The sequence below is a fragment of the Styela clava genome, chromosome 2, assembly GCF_964204865.1.
Source record: "Styela clava chromosome 2, kaStyClav1.hap1.2, whole genome shotgun sequence".
Taxonomy (NCBI): domain Eukaryota; kingdom Metazoa; phylum Chordata; class Ascidiacea; order Stolidobranchia; family Styelidae; genus Styela; species Styela clava.
The window spans coordinates 17,796,162-17,812,332 of NC_135251.1; the positions used below are offsets into that span (position 1 = coordinate 17,796,162).

Here is a 16,171-nt window from a genome sequence, read left to right on the forward strand (position 1 = left end):
GTAAATAAATTAGGAAAGTTATCATATGATGACTTAACCATAAGAGTTCTTGATTGTGTTCACTGTGTATGCACATCATGTTGAAATCGGCAGTGTTATTTTTGACTTTGTCATTCGTTTTATTCAAATTATATTCAAGATATATCAGCATCACCATTGATTTACCAGATGAAGAATATGACTTCATAATTGGTGAGTTGTTGTCAATTATTCATAGTATCTTGATAGATTAACTGGTGAAAAATGTGTTAAAGAGAAGCTCTAAGAATTGGAACTTTAAGTTTCTGTTAACATGTTACCTCTCTTTACGAATATGGAACATGGATTGATTATGTTACATTGTATGAATTGATTATGTTAAAATGGTGTGTTTTTAGCCAAACTACCGTAATTGTGCATCATGTTTGAAAAAGTTTATTTTGATAATCCTTTTATTTTGCTTGGGTAATTTCGACTCCCATTCATGCAAAAACCTTTGAATGTCATTTCATGTAAATAGTGCTTGTGCATATTCTTGTTTGGGGAATTATTGAAACACTTTTAATTGATCAAAATTTATACATTCTATGATTTATTTATATCATGTGATTAGAATCGAAAACGAATTTATGATTTGATTTTTTTAGTTGGAGGAGGATTGACTGGATCTGTTATTGCTCGTCGACTGACTGATAATACCTCATTCAAGTGAGATTTTAAAAAGCTATTGATTAGTGGTTGATACTGTTTCCGGTATTTATTGTCGAAAGCATCAGTTAGACAACAGGACAGAAGTACTTTCACTTCAAGTAAACAAGTTGAAGCGGCGAATACCCGTTCATCTGGTCATCCGATGGCTCTGTAATACAATCTCTAATAGTTATCATTTTCTAGTAAGAGATGTTAGTAATTTAGCGAAACCGTACGGTACTCACCACTCACCAGCAATAAAAGTAGTTCCGTAAGAGAAAATTTCTAACCTTTTCGTTTGATTATCAGAACCTTGGGTTAAAACGATGCGGTTATCTTTTTTTTTCGAATATTGCATATAACTGATTTTTACTGGTCGAAGAGAATAATCTTGACTTGATGAAATGTTACATTTTTTAGAGTACTAATACTGGAAGCAGGTCCTGAAGATGGCTACGATCCGTTTGTGAACATTCCTCTTCTTGGTCCTTTAAACGTTGGAATATGGAATGATTGGAAATTTAAATCTGAAAGTCAGTCAGCATCTTTACATATGAAAACTGATAATGTATGTGAAAAATGATTTCAACAAAGCTATCAGTTGGGGTTACCCAAGACTAACAACTACCTTTCCTTACTCTATGTCTTTGTGGTAGTGAATCCATATGCGTATAATTTAACATGGTTGCTCTAGCACGGATGAAGATGACTATTCTTTTTGATTCAATATGGTGTCTGACGAAATGTTACTGAAATGCATTTGTGTTATTGTGTTAATGCACAGCAAGACTCCTGAATAAAATAGAATGACAATAGAGAATTACAAAATATATAAACAAGATGTTGCTACTTGCTGGTATCAAAGTAACATCTGAAACTGTTTGATTGGAAGTAGTTTTAAAGTAGTTTTAAATAACTAAAACTCTGGGTAGAGTTACAGGCTCTCAAAAAAGGAAAAATGTAACAGTTGAAGCTCTTTGGTGGACGCCTCTCTTCAGCTATAAAAAATTTGAAAGCTAATGGTCCAGTAGTTTATGTGAACACCGCCAACATTTTAACCAAACAATATATAGGCTCCATGTCTAAAAATTATGTGTATTACGATTATTGAACTATTGGCAATAGAAAGGAGTTTTGTTATGTTTTACATTTTCTGTTTCAAGGTTGAACATCTAGCCAGGGGAAAACTTCTTGGTGGTACCAGCTCTATTAATTTTCAATATTATATGAGAGGAAGTCCATCAGATTATGATTCCTGGGAGTCTGAAGGAAATGTTGGATGGGGATTTGGAAGTGTTTTGAAATATTTTATCAAATCAGAAACATCAAATCATTTTTATCCTATTGATGAGCGATATCATGGGCATGAAGGACCTTTACACGTTACGCATAGTGAAAAGATTGGAATGTCTGATGTTTTCCTTAACGCTGCAAAAGAAACTGGTACTTGAGCTTTATTAATATTGTTGTAATGTCAGTTAAGATAATGCATAAATAATTGAGCATCATTAAAAGGTATTATATCTGGTCACCATCCATTGGAATGTCACAATCTCTGAGGGAAAAAACATGCCACATGCAACCCTTGAGGTTATGTGCACGCGTTACTGTAGGAAACTAGTGAATTAGGAATATATTATTCATTTTGGCCTGTGTGCCCATGAAAATTCACTTATTCAAGGTTAATTTCGCAATCATATCGTTTGTACTGGAACAACCCCAGTTCAGTCACATGCTTTGTTTGTCTTCGGTTGAGTCACAACTCACAACGTTTTTTAAATAAACTTTATTGCTGATTGATGGATTCATTTTTCCTTTTCTACTCAAAATGTATTCATATTATCCAGTATAAAATTACCATTGATTGGGGTTATGCTTGCTTTCATATTTTTGAAGCAATTCTTCTACAAACACAATTAATATGTTTGTACTCATTTTGCAGGATTAGATTATGTTGTTGATCACAATGCCAAGGATATTATTGGAGCAGCAGTTATACAAACATCGGCAAAGAGAGGACTTCGACAAAGTGCTTCTACATCATACTTGCGATCTATTGCACACCTTAGGTACTTTATCTTAGTAAAAATTACCATCATTCAGATTTTAAAAATTGTTTTAAAAGTGTGGGCAAAATTTACTTGGTTGAAAAGAGTAGCCAGAAATCATCAGATTGTAGTGAGCTTTATGCCCTGCGGAATAATATAAATGTGATCATTCCAGCAAGTGACTATGTGCCAACTGTTCCACGCATATAAACAACATAATACAAATTAAAATAATTTTCTTTCATAATTAGGCGAGATCGTCTTCACATTGTAGCTGATGCCCATGTAACAAAAATTCTGATCAAAGAGAGAGAAGATGGAATTAAATCGGCTTCAGGAGTTGAATTTATTAAAAATGGAAAAACAATTTCTGTGAATGCTAAAAGAGAAGTTGTATTGAGCGCAGGTAGTTTTGTCTGAAATTCATCTCCCAAGTAATAATTGATATTTTTCATTATTATATTTTAGATATATCTATTCGTAAGCAGTTCAATAAGAATTGATTTGCATTCTAGTTTATATTCCATGTTTTTTGGCAGATGATTTTTTGATTCACTAGCTAAGGATGTGAATACTGAGCAGTGATCATATCGATCATTTTGTGTTTTATAAGATTAATTTCTTCATAGCTAACCTTTATGCAGATTACTAATTGATGAAAAAACTGACAAAGCGAACATTTTTAGGCACAAAGGCTGAGAGAGAACTTTAGTTGACGCTTATTTATTCAATACTGTTGAATCTTTTAGGTGTGTTTGGAACTCCACAAATATTAATGTTGTCTGGCATTGGACCGGCCAAACATTTGCTAGAACATGGAGTAAGTGTGTGTATTTTTATATCAATTCTAGATACCAGATAACATTGGGTTTGATGTACAAAAACATTTTATGCAGTTATTACACATTACATCGATAATGAACAAAGTAAAGAATAAGAGCAAGTCTAATTGATGAAATTGTTAAAAATCCGTATTCAAAAGTTCATGTTATTATTTATTACCAGAATAAAACAACAATGAATGGTAAAATATATAATACATGGTGTGTGAAAAATTGTTCTTATTGGCGAAAGGGCTTAAACACTGTCCCGTTGTGGTTTTAGAATATGTCACTGTTTCTTGCATTGCAATCGTTCACTGGAGTTGTTTTCTAAACTTTACAAAATTGGAAATATAGACGTCTGATTCCAGACTGTAAACGTTGATAGAGATGGAATGAACCTTAAAAGGCTTGCTTATGAAGTACCGTATTATGCGGACCATAGAGCGCACCAGGTTATTATGTGCACTGTCAATAAATTGCTTGGATTGTGCTATCATCTATACACAAGGCACATCGGGCTTATTGTGTATTCTTAGTTATTGAGTCCAAATTTAGAATAAGAGTAGGCTTATTTCAACTTAATCAGCATAACAGGAATAATATACATAATGAAAATAAATAAAAAACTGATCATAGGATCAGAAATCATATTGAAATACTTTGTAATCTTTTTTTAAATGATGACTTTTTGATTTTCAGATCAGTGTTGTGAAAGATCTCCCAGGAGTTGGTTCAAATTATCAAGACCATATGTTCGCACCGGTTTATTTTCATGCCAAAAATTTATCATTTGGTGACACAGCAGGGATAAAAGAGGTAAAATTTTAATAATTCTTCTACAATAGGTTTGGTTTGAAAATTAGGTTAAGCTTTTTCACATTCACACCAAAATTCGACACAGCACATGGCGCTTCATGCTAAGCACCAGGAATATTGCTACCCTACCTGGAGTCGCAAGTTCGAATCCTGTGGTGGATTAATATGTGCGATAGGATGGCTGGACTTCTCACTACCATGGGTTGGTTCACATAACAGCTGGTTGGTCACGGTTTCCCTCGCCATCAAGTATATGCATCTGAAACAAATAACTGGCTAACTAATCTCATAGGGGACTGGTAACCAGACGAGAAGCTGTGGTATGTCATATGATTAAGCTGTCTTCTCGGTTACTTCTCCCCTGGGATAAAAATGATATCTTATTCTTATTCACATCAAGTTTGGAAATGTTTTCATTTAGTTACACATTACTGGTATCTATATCGTCCTGGTTTGGCTGCTATCTTCATTTTGCTATTTAGAAGTTTAAGTTTATGTTGACCACATAATCAGCATAACAGACTATGAAATTATTGATAAAAATGAATACAGCAAATTAAAACTGTTGTAGAATCAGGAGAGCACATAAAACCTTGAGAAAGGTTCAAATCTTAAAGGATTTGGATTAGTAGGTGTTGTCAAAAGAAGTGGTATGTGTTCAATCGCATAAAAGTATTAAATTAATTCACACACGCTCATGCATACAACCACACGATACACATACAATCTCAATTATTTATGCATGTACATATACAACCACAATTATCTATGCATGTACATATACAGCCAGAGTTATTTATACTATGCTGAGTTGCTGTTTATGCCTTCTTTAGACCCATAATTATTTCATTTCCAACTATAATGTGTCTTACTATACTGCTATGTTAACAGATTTTATACAATTTTCCTGGATGGTTGTGGAAGGGAAGCGGCCCTTTAGGAAATACTGGGGGTGTATTCGCAAACTTGAAATTTGACAAATTGGAAAGGTTTGGATGTTTTTGAACGTTTTGTTATCAGGGAAGCTGAAAAAATGTATTTTTGCTGGTGATACTAAACTAATGTGTTTTAATGGTTCAAGACAATAATGAGTGAAATGCAAGGATATACAAACCAGTTTATTGAATATACTAGACAAAAAATGATATAAACATATTAAAACTGAAGATGTCTTTGGGTAAATTTCGTTAAAAACCTTCAACTTCGTACTTAAAATTTGAACTCAGGGTTTCAACATATCAGCAACCGGAACTTGCATGCTGTTCTGCTATAATTTTTATATGCTCTGCAAAAGAGCTGCTTTATTTTGGAAGGACCGGAATCCTTCCTGTTCTGCACGGGCACGGCCTACTCAATTTACCTCATCCTGAGTGACGTGATTGACATGAACTTTGAACCTGAGATTTTAACCTGTGATGCCGTAGTTAAAATAATGCATCATTGAGTCTAACCGCTTGACAATCCAAGTCTAACATTTAACCGCTAGACCACTGCACCCAGAAAATTTAGCGATATTTTACATTAAATTTGTGATAAATATTACAATTTTTAGAAAAAAAACTCCGGATTTTCAAGCAATAGTGATACCTGCAGAGGCGGACACTTTCTTATTTCGATTGTTAATTTCAAATTACTTATATAAAGACAATGTGAGTAAAAGTATTAGTACCGGATTAAATAGCGAATCTAAACTTGTACTAGAACTCTTTCTACAACCTGGAAAAAGGCACAGAAGTACATCATATACGACCTGGGTACTACTCTAATATACTAGGGTTGCCATACTATTCCTGGATACACTTCCTATAATCCCTCTTTTTTGGTGTTTCATTTGGTATTAGGTTATTTTTTTATATTTCTTATGTATAGATTTCCACATGATGCTTTTAGATATATCATTATATTGCCTCATTAATCGCATTGCCATTTATGGGATGAAATAACTGCTGAATATTTTTTGACACTAATTTTACACTATCACCCAATACGTTACACAAGGCCCTCTTCCGCTTTCAGATTTTTGAGGAAGAGATTGAGAGAGCGAAACGAGAGAGGAATGGTGTGCTTTTTTCATTTCTCATTCACTCTGTTTTACTACACCCTAAAAGTAAAGGTACTGTGGGATTGAGGTCTTCAAGTCCATTCAGTAAGCCGAAAATCAATCCTAATGTTCACTCTCATCCTGATGATCTAGAAATAATGATTAAAGGTATGTTTGTTGAGCAATGAAAATATTGCAAATCAGATAATACCAATTCACCAACTCCTGGTATCATACACAATATGACAAATGACAACATATTAAGGTGATATTTAATATAGCCAAAATACTCACTAGTCACTACTGTATATATTTGCTTCGTTTAAGCTTTTCAGCACTGGCTTATTCTGTTACTTGAAATTAAAAAAAAAGAAACTGAAGACTATGAACTGTTGTTCTGTCTATTAAGTTTTATGCCATTGGAAATTTTTCGATTGGGCTGATGCTGTCAGTATTTCAATATCTGTTTTAACAACCCTTCTTTCTTCAACCTTTTTTTAGTCTTCCTAATTTGTTCCTATGCTGAGAGATGAGTCAACCTTAACTAGATTTAACTGCGTCTATGTGTTTATTTAACGCTTGTTCATGCAATGATTTGTTACAGGCATGAAATGGATTAGTAACTTAACAACCACTGCAGCATTTCGTAAGATAGGAGCTGAAGTTGTTCCTTTAGTGTCAAAATGTAGGAAAGAGAAGCCAGGGTGGGTCGAGTCAAATTACTCATCTTTTTTTACTAAAATTTTATAATATAATTATATAACGTTATAATGCATTACCTAGTACAGTTGTCAGACAGCAATGTTGACAACATAGGATAGGATTTGCATATTTATTTCATGCAAAAGGAAAGACGATAAGACGGCTTAATCATACGGCGTCTCGTCTGGTTACCAGTCCATGTCGAGTATTGGATTAGTTACACAGTTATTTGATTATGATCCATGGACTTGATGGTTGAGGAACCACCTTTGCGTGGCCGAGCCATCTCAACATCTTGGAATCCATGATTCAACATATGAATTCATCCATCCTATTTTTATTTGAGTAACAGTCAACAATATCAATCTATGGCTTCGTTTTTTCACAATTTTTGAATATTGCTCTAGGTTTTCATGTGCCAATATGTATGTTACTGAATTGATATATTCAACTTGATTATGACTGCACTCGTTTCTCAGCTCATATGCATTTAACAAATGTCTTGCAACTGGTGAGGCTATGTTATTTCATGGCTGTTGTTCAGCTAAGATGGGAAGATTTGAAGACACAGAAGCTGTCGTCGATCCACAGCTCAGGTAGGGGTTAATTTAATTTACAACCCAGATTATCAGCTGGAAAAATTGAAAATGATATTCTGAAATGAGAGTATTCGATAGGATATTGATTCAATTCATTGAACAATAAGTAAGCATGACCTCAGTTTTATTGGAAAACCCATATAAATATCAACCATAAAATATAACTTAAAAAGTGTTACAGCCCTGGTAAGAAAAGTCTAATGCAAATTGTTTTGTATTGCATGTAACATAAATGCATTTGTGTATAGTTCACGCTAATAACTTTTTTCTCGTATAGAGTTTATGGAGTGGACCGCCTACGGATAGCTGATGCTTCAATTATGCCTCATCAGATATCTGCTGCTCCGCAGGCAACATGTTACATGATTGGCGAAAAAGCTGCAGATCTAATTAAGGAAAGCAATCCATGATTTAGATATATTCGTTACTTTTGAAAAATTGAAAATCAATATAATTTGTGCAATTGTCTTGAATGATTGTACATAACCAGATGCAGGTGAAAAGCGGTAGTAGATGAGAGGCATCTCCTGGTATTTGCAGTATTTCGCAATCAGTTTTATTAGTTTGTATGTACTAACTATAAATAATTCATGGTAATGATGTGCCCATGACCTACGGTACATGAAAGTTTTGGCTCAATGGCTAGCAGATTGTACTGGGTGACTGGATCAAAGTCGTCATCACACCGCTAATTATACTGGGTTGGTTTGTGTGGGATATAATAGGCGTAGGAGAAATTGCTGTATTCATTGTCGTCGTAGGTGTAACGTTTTTATCCGCAACATAAAGTACAACTATAAAAACCACTGTTGCACCCGGGAACAACGATTATCACCACGTAGTAGGAGGCGACCACATCGCGTTGTTCGCATTTTATTGCTCCACATATGACCTCGGACGAACAGTGACCACCGAAAAAATTATGACTGAATATTACGATATAAGCTGAAATTGTAGTTCATGGGTTTTTATTTTGTGGAGAAGTTGTTTACATGAGCTACTTGTTTCTCTCCGTATGCGTGCACTACCTTGTTCTAATGTGACTTTTATGTAGCGCTTTGGCTTTCGTGATCCATACATTTAGGCACTACTCACATGTTTTATCGTAAAATCTTGCACTCAATTCTCCAATATCTACTTTCCACGCCGGTAATTGAAAATTTAACAGCAGACAAAGGAAAAAAAACTAAAGGCGTTTTAAACTTATTTCCTTTTTTTTTCAAAATATAATACAGGTAAAATTGTACTGAATATGTAGTTTAGAATTTAGATGGCTCTCTTCGAGTCTTTTGTAGTAGATGGTGACTAGAGTCCAAGTCTGGTCATCGACTCGTGCCTCTTCAACCACCATTGATTTCCCTACACCCCCTAATAAGGGTGAACACCCCGCCCCCTGACACCATACTTTGATTTTTGACGAAGATAAAAATGTATTTGTATATTTAGACGGTGGCTCACATTCCGGTGAAGATGATCATTGAAATACATAACACATTTCTATAAGTTACCCCCCCCCCCCCCCCCCCTTAAAATAAAAAACTGGGGAACGTCAAACAAGCTGTTTAACAGATAGAGTAAAACTTACTGTACGAATGAATTTCTGTCCTAATTACCTAAGCAACTTGTTGTCAAATTTTCCATATATTTACAAGATGACGCTAAAACTGCTTTGGGAAACGCGTAGTAACAACCGATAATTCACATGTCTAATTGATACATTTGTCGCTAATGCCTTGGTAGTTTCATAGACCAATCTTCTTTTATCATGTCTGAAGCTTTCTCAGCAATCATATAGCAAGGTGCTTGTGTGTTCCCAGAAGTTAGATGAGGCATCACCGAAGCATCTGCTACTCTTAATCCATTAACGCCGTAAACCCTGGTAACAAAATATTAAATGTTTTCGACTGGGAAATACTTTGTTTTGTATATTGGCAAATGTTAAAATATTTTTAAAGATAATTTCAAATATCGCTCCACTCTTTATATATACACCATTTGAAATGAAAATATACCTTCGGGTATAATTTGGTGCCATTCCAATTATTTCGTCTACGCAAATTATTGGGGCTAAATTGTAATAATTATAGTAAGCTGATGCTCTCAAACAAGCGAATTCTGGCGTTTTCATTTTTTATCGCCTTTTTCCCGGATAAGATTGAAATTAAATTACAATAAGACTCCGTATGCTTTGTGAAATATATTTTGCCCCTGAATAGCAACGGCTAACATTTTGAAAATAATAACTCGAATCAAGATTTTACCTCAGTCTTTCATCGACCACAGCCAACTCGTCAGACTTTGCTCCAATTTTTGCTGTGCAACATGGGTGATATTCGGTCACTGCCGAATTTTCTAACCAGCATTTGTAAAACTCTGAACTCCTGTTAAAAAATCGTACAATTAGCGAAGATTCTATCGTATCAGATAATTAGTTGTTCATCATGAAAATTTTTCTTTATTTTTTTATTCTTTTTAAAGTAGGCCTCGACCCAACGATACTTACCTTGGAAATCGGTTATTTTCAGTTGTGTCGCAAAACGGTTGCATAACCTGTTTGATTTCAAAACGTCTGAATGTATCACTATCCAACAGTTTTTCTATTACCTTGAGACCTGTTATAGTGCACAACATTATTAAAACAAATTGGGTGCTCCCGAAGTATTCGTACCAAGATGGCGACAAACCTGTACCAGGTTAGGGTTGTTCAGGTTGTGCATCATCTTGGTACGAACACTTCCGGAGCGCCAAAAATTGAGCATAAAAGTACATACAACATCAATTACTGGAAAAAGCGAAAAAATTAAGCAAAAAACAAAAGATGATTGTATTGAGAGATTGAAACTTACCTTCTGTATAAATCTTTACGTCGTCTTCGTGGGATAAATATCTCGGATCAATAAGAGGATGCTGAAGAGGGTTGCTAGTGTTTAGTCTGACTGTTCCAGTAGATTTAGGATGAAGCAATCCCGCAACTAGGCCAAAACTTGCAAGAACTCCATTTCGTATAGCTAGTGCTTCGCGGATTTCAGGTAAATATAACTAAGAAACATGCAGGCAATCAGTCATGTAAGAAATTCTACTGTTTTTAATTTATATAATATTTGCTTTTTTAAGTACAGTGGAACTTACAGTTGCGTTATAAGCCGTAACTTCAGTGCCACCAGTGAAATCTCGTACTGTTGATTCGGCAGGAAACACGGCCATCTGAATTTCTGGAAACGGGCGTTTCCTAAGACAAATAATATATATTTATGCTGAAAGACCTTGAACTGATTTGTAATATATTAAAAACGTCATCAAATTGAGAAGAGATATCTTGAAAATATGAGATTTTCAACTCATTGTGTAGACAAGTAAATTATTATTGAACCAGATCTAAATGTAACGCCTTTTCTATGTATCCTGTCAAAATATATATATATACATGTGTCACATAAGGGGGTGATGGAAATATCTGGCTGTTTTTCCATCCTATTCGAAAACGCGCAATCCGCAGTGTATCTAATACAACAAAAATCAGTAATGTTGCACAATGAAATTTGATGTATTATAATAACATCCAGAGACAACAGTTCATAAGGTTTAACAGTGTTTTGATGGGGTTTTAGCGGCGTTCGAAACGTTTTAAGCCATGCGGAACAACTGAATAAAACGTCAAAAAGTATAAGACTTCAATTTCAGCCCGGGCTTGAGTGAAAAACAATCAATTCGTATTTCCAAGTTACTTAAATCTTATAATACAAATAGGGGACAACAGTTAAATGTTTCTGATAATATAACCCTGGGTTGTCATTCCTAACTTATATAATAAATAGCCTACCTTTTACTGGAGCTTGTCGAAGTGCCGGCAAGTTTTGTTCGAAAATGCATGAAGGATGAGATGAAGTTTGATGTAAGGGCACCGGTACCGTTAGCTAAATATTCTGAAACGCTTTGTTGCATCTGTTATCGTAGGGAAAATATATTACAAGATATTGGTGAACAGTGAACAAATTTAGAATATGGCGGAATAAAATGTAATGATATTTTATGAACATGTAGGCATATATATATATCCCCTTAATAAGTTGAGCTGTAGGCCTACAATTGGTTCGAGCATTAAGGAGATACACAATTATAATTAAGCAAAATTGATGAAGTCAATCTGTTTAATATAAAGTCCGTGGATCATGTGTTTCATTAAAATTTGCTAAAGTTTAAAGAAAAATTGAGAAATTTTGCTTACTTCTTTTTTGGTGATGACAGATTCTTTAGGTAACTTATTAGAATACATGAGATGAAGCATTCTTACGTGATCCTGCAAGTTTGAACCAACTCCGGGAAGATTTGCAATCACTGGTATCTGTTAATTTATAATAGTTGAACAAAATGTTCAAACAAATTCCGTAACAATTGTAGGTAAGGAAACCAGTTTGCGGCAAGTTGTGTCAAATAATCTGGAATTAAATTATTATTATATATATATATTCTACTACTTGGGATTTAAAGCAAACTCATAACAAATGGCAAGATACTGTATTCTATTATTTTTTTATTGTATTGTTCTGAATTGATGACGAAGAATGTTGGCTATAAATGACATATATCATAAATAAAGTGTTGTTTATAATAGAACTCATTTTCTTTGTGTCTTTATAAATACATATCTACATATTTGACAAATGTGAATTAAAGCACTAAACTATCGAATATCGTGCAAATTTCATGTATTATTTAAAGTTTACATACTCCCTTTTCCAGTAAGTGCTGCTTTGGTCCGATTCCAGAAAGCATAAGAATTTTTGGAGTTGCATAAGCACCTGCAGATATTATGACTTCCTTGCGCGCCTTCACTATCATCTCTTTGTTATTTTTGATGAATTTTACTCCTACTACCCGAGGAACTTCGTCCATACTCTTGTTTTCGGCGAAAAGAACATTGGTCACGTATGCCCCAATAGCAATATGCAACCGATCTTTCCTGGTAGGGATAAGCATATCATAATTCGTGTTAGATTTGAGTAAATCATATATATATATAAGTACATGGGTTTGAAAAACATGATAATTTTCCTTGAATAACTGCAGAGAAAACATCTTCACTTTTTCATTTTATCCGTTTGATTTGGGACACTTTGATCCACTTGAGTTTTTAAGGAAAAGGTTTCTTATTGAATGATTAACTTCAAATGATAGCAATTGTAAAATTGTTACTTTGCCTAACAAGCTTCGGCGGTTCTAATTTATGAAATCGTTTTTATAATGAAGGAGTGTCAATGATGATGTAAAGAGGCCCAGCTGCTCAAAATGGGTGCATTGATGGTTTTAATGTACTAAAAGTACAGTGCCAGATTGAATTTATGTTGGATTCAAATAGACATTTGATGTTTTGATACAAATATACAAATTTGTAAATTGTTTTTGCTTGCTAGTTTCAAAAGTTGTTGTAAAATGTGTTCGAATAAACCTCCATCCTCATATGCAGAATTGCGAGCTGATCAGAATATTGAAATTTATGTAAACTTTTCTGTCATATCTTTCTTGGAGTTGAGTCATTACAAACGACTATTTAAATGCAATTGAAATGAACTTTCCGATATGAATTATTTAAAATATATAGTAAAAAGATAATTCTGTACAATTTTTTTTTTAAATATTTGGTACTATGGACGTAGTTAGATCTAAAAGATGAAAAATAAACATGTGCTCGTACAGTCTGTTGCGAGAATGAACGCTTCATCTAGCAACTATCGATATATTATCTAACTAGTGTATAACAGCGTTAATAAAACGTCCCAATAATTGTGAATATTTGACGGAATTACCTCTCTGGAAAATGACTTCTGATATAGGATTCTATCGAATTCATCCTTAAACCTTGACGAATTGTTGCAGCCACATCCGAAAAACCTTCGAGTTTGTCGATATAATCCGTTTTGGAAATTCCTAGTTTACAGAAGAGTAAGAGAGTTGAAATAGAAAGATCAAATTTTAACGACATAACACTGCTTGTGAATCCTCTTTCATTCAGTTTCATTTCCGTGTCGTGTGATGTTTAATATACTTTTATCAAGTTTTATCAATCAGATTAATTCAGTTAAAAATATTACACAATTAATAAATAACATTTTTCATCGTTTTTGTATCTTACCTATTTCAGTTGCTGCTTCTTCTATTATTTGATTGAGCTTAGGTCTCAAGTGTATTTTGCGTAGAGGTATTGGGCCATATCTGCCTAAATTCTTTGACAAACTTTCATCTACAGATCCTTCTGCTTTAATAAAATACTTTCTGACGTCGATCCACCCCCATCCTCTTGCTCCATTATCCTCCCATGAATCATAATCATGTGGACTTCCTCTATGATATATCATATGATTCATTGAACTTGTTCCACCTAATATTTTGCCTGCGGGAAGCCTGTCCACCTGAAATCAATTTGGTTTGAGAGATTCAATGCTAAGATTTTGCCCTGATAGTCAAGTCTAACGCTTCACCTACTACTACTAGGCCCCCACGCAAAAGAGGTCACCAACCTGCCCTAGATGTCCTTGCGCAGCATATTTCTGAGGAACAGTTTTATAGTTCCAATCAGCTGTTGTCATCTGAATTGGTTCGATTGAAGGAACACGAATGGCTGGAATTGATAAATCAGATTTTCCAGCTTCTAATAATAGAATTCTAAAGTAAAATGACGATATTAAAATTAATGAGCATAAAAACATAGGTATATGAAGCACTGGAATTTTTTTTTTATCATAAAGTATGGTTTAATGATAAAACGCCTTAACCAGTCGCTATTATTAATTGGATGTGGATATGATTAAAATTCATATAGTTGTACCGAAAGAACGCACATACGCACACACAAATACATGATCTTGCTTTGCAGAGATCTATGTGGCTTACTTGACATTTGGATCCTCTGAAAGTCTTGATGCAACTGCTGCTCCTGTAGTTCCGCCTCCAACTGAGAATTTAATACGTTATAAATTTAAAAACACGTCTGGACATTGATATTGACAGCTACAAATCTCAGAGTTAAATACAGTTTGGCTGTTTATGACTCGACGGCGTTTGAGATGTGTTGATTGTTCATGTTGTTTTGTTAGCATATTCTAATCAACATATTTATTGAATTCATAGATAATCTACCCTAACGGATCTGTTATTCAGTACTTTTGTAAGATTCGAATTATTGTTTAAATAAGTTGAGAAGGACTAAGTAGAATTATTTTTTGGATGATATGTCATAGTTCTTTGAATTTTGTCTGCGTTTTTAGCTCGCAATACCAACGTAAGATGAGTCTTTGATAAGAACATGGATTACCCTACAATGACAGCAATTTAGGTGAAATTCAATAACATAAACGCTGAGAAGTAGTGTAAGTGAATGGAAACCACGATTATGTAAAATTTTATCCATTAAGATAGCTATCACTATTTTTTGTTGTAAATGTGCAATGTAGATATTGTTTTCAGATATTGTTTGGGCTTCTCATCTAAAAAGTCACTGCTGAAATATTGAATTCATCAAATCACAATAAAAAGATTTGTTTTTGTTCTTACCGATTATAAAATCATATTCTTCTTCAATCTTCGTCGTTATAACTGAAGTTCTGATTTTGTATCCAGCGTATACAGCAAGTAAGCCTATTAGCATAGATTTAATCATAATTACCACTTTTGGATTAATTTTGAACAATTAGTGATAAATATTACGCGACTCGGGTACACTTTGGAATATAATAGTACCCTGCGAGAATTTTATTATTGTGTATCTCAAATTTCTCCGCGAATGCTGGTTTTTACAATAATTTACGCAAGGTGACCACAGTAAAATATCGATTATCGCAACCACGATCCTGGATATGCTATTGCTACTTTATCCTATACTGGAACATCACAGACAAAATTATGGTGGATATGTTCTCCCAAAGCACTGAGCAACTAACCTATGCAATCGTGCGTAAGTACAACCGTTACAAATCACCTTCTAAACTGTAAATCGCATGACCTCAGGGCGCCAATTTTGTTCATTGTCATAAAATGTAACTATCCGTTACTCCAAAGGTACTCCATCAACAAATGATAACGTTTTGATAGGCAAAGATCATGACGCTTCACGACTGTGTATTTACATATCGGTGCTCGCCTCGATAAAGGAAGGTCATGTGGCTCAAATATATCTGATTCCAGGCCGCACGCAGCGTACTTTCCAGACTCTGTCAACATTGAAAATACGCCATTGCTTGTAAATTGATGTGGGCTCTTTTCCTTCATGTCCAATATGATCGGATGCGATTTTACTCGCAGGATCCAGTTCATTGTTATTTCGTCAACGGATAAAAGATAAAAGACAATTACGAAAATCAGACCACTGCGACAATTAGCTATAAATTTCTACAAGGCTACAAAATATTTTGCCCAATTATATTTTGCGGATTTTCTAACATTATTACAGTTTTACGAACTTTTCTCTGCCTGCCTTTA

The 16,171-nt window shown here is 34.3% G+C and overlaps 2 protein-coding genes across 3 annotated transcripts; one reads left to right on the forward strand and one right to left on the reverse strand.

Annotated features, from left to right (window-relative positions):
* Positions 1-53: 53 nt before the first annotated feature.
* On the forward strand, positions 54-8,167 carry LOC120335481 (L-sorbose 1-dehydrogenase-like). 2 transcript variants are annotated; one of them, XM_039402989.2, is made up of 14 exons: positions 54-192; positions 627-687; positions 1,090-1,237; positions 1,833-2,112; positions 2,612-2,738; positions 2,969-3,123; positions 3,467-3,537; positions 4,241-4,357; positions 5,249-5,346; positions 5,910-6,006; positions 6,374-6,566; positions 7,003-7,102; positions 7,580-7,696; positions 7,977-8,167. In XM_039402989.2, exons 1-14 carry the CDS (start codon positions 69-71, stop codon positions 8,107-8,109), a joined length of 1,821 nt encoding a protein of 606 aa, XP_039258923.2. In that variant the 5' UTR covers positions 54-68; the 3' UTR covers positions 8,110-8,167. The 2 variants fall into 2 exon arrangements, with proteins under 2 accessions (XP_039258923.2, XP_077965768.1); XM_078109642.1 differs by having other exon boundaries at positions 5,913-6,006.
* A 1,052-nt stretch (positions 8,168-9,219) lies between these two features.
* LOC120335479 (oxygen-dependent choline dehydrogenase-like) lies at positions 9,220-15,612 on the reverse strand. Its single transcript, XM_039402985.2, has 13 exons — positions 15,248-15,612; positions 14,588-14,648; positions 14,215-14,359; positions 13,830-14,106; positions 13,504-13,624; positions 12,428-12,659; positions 11,925-12,041; positions 11,520-11,641; positions 10,829-10,928; positions 10,546-10,738; positions 10,203-10,311; positions 9,961-10,080; positions 9,220-9,575 (listed from the first exon to the last, which is right to left on the reverse strand). Exons 1-13 carry the CDS (start codon positions 15,351-15,353, stop codon positions 9,425-9,427), a joined length of 1,854 nt encoding a protein of 617 aa, XP_039258919.2. The 5' UTR covers positions 15,354-15,612; the 3' UTR covers positions 9,220-9,424.
* Between the last annotated feature and the right edge of the window lie 559 nt (positions 15,613-16,171).

Coding starts and splice junctions, on each gene's coding strand:
- LOC120335481 (XM_039402989.2), top strand. CDS start 69: ATGCACATCATGTTGAAATCGGCAGTGTTATTTTTGACTTTGTCATTC. Junction 193..626: donor AGAATATGACTTCATAATTG/GTGAGTTGTTGT, acceptor TGATTTTTTTAG/TTGGAGGAGGATTGACTGGA. Junction 7,103..7,579: donor TGTAGGAAAGAGAAGCCAGG/GTGGGTCGAGTC, acceptor CTCGTTTCTCAG/CTCATATGCATTTAACAAAT.
- LOC120335479 (XM_039402985.2), bottom strand. CDS start 15,353: ATGATTAAATCTATGCTAATAGGCTTACTTGCTGTATACGCTGGATAC. Junction 14,107..14,214: donor CGCAAGGACATCTAGGGCAG/GTTGGTGACCTC, acceptor AATTGATTTCAG/GTGGACAGGCTTCCCGCAGG. Junction 10,929..11,519: donor TCGACAAGCTCCAGTAAAAG/GTAGGCTATTTA, acceptor TATTTGTCTTAG/GAAACGCCCGTTTCCAGAAA.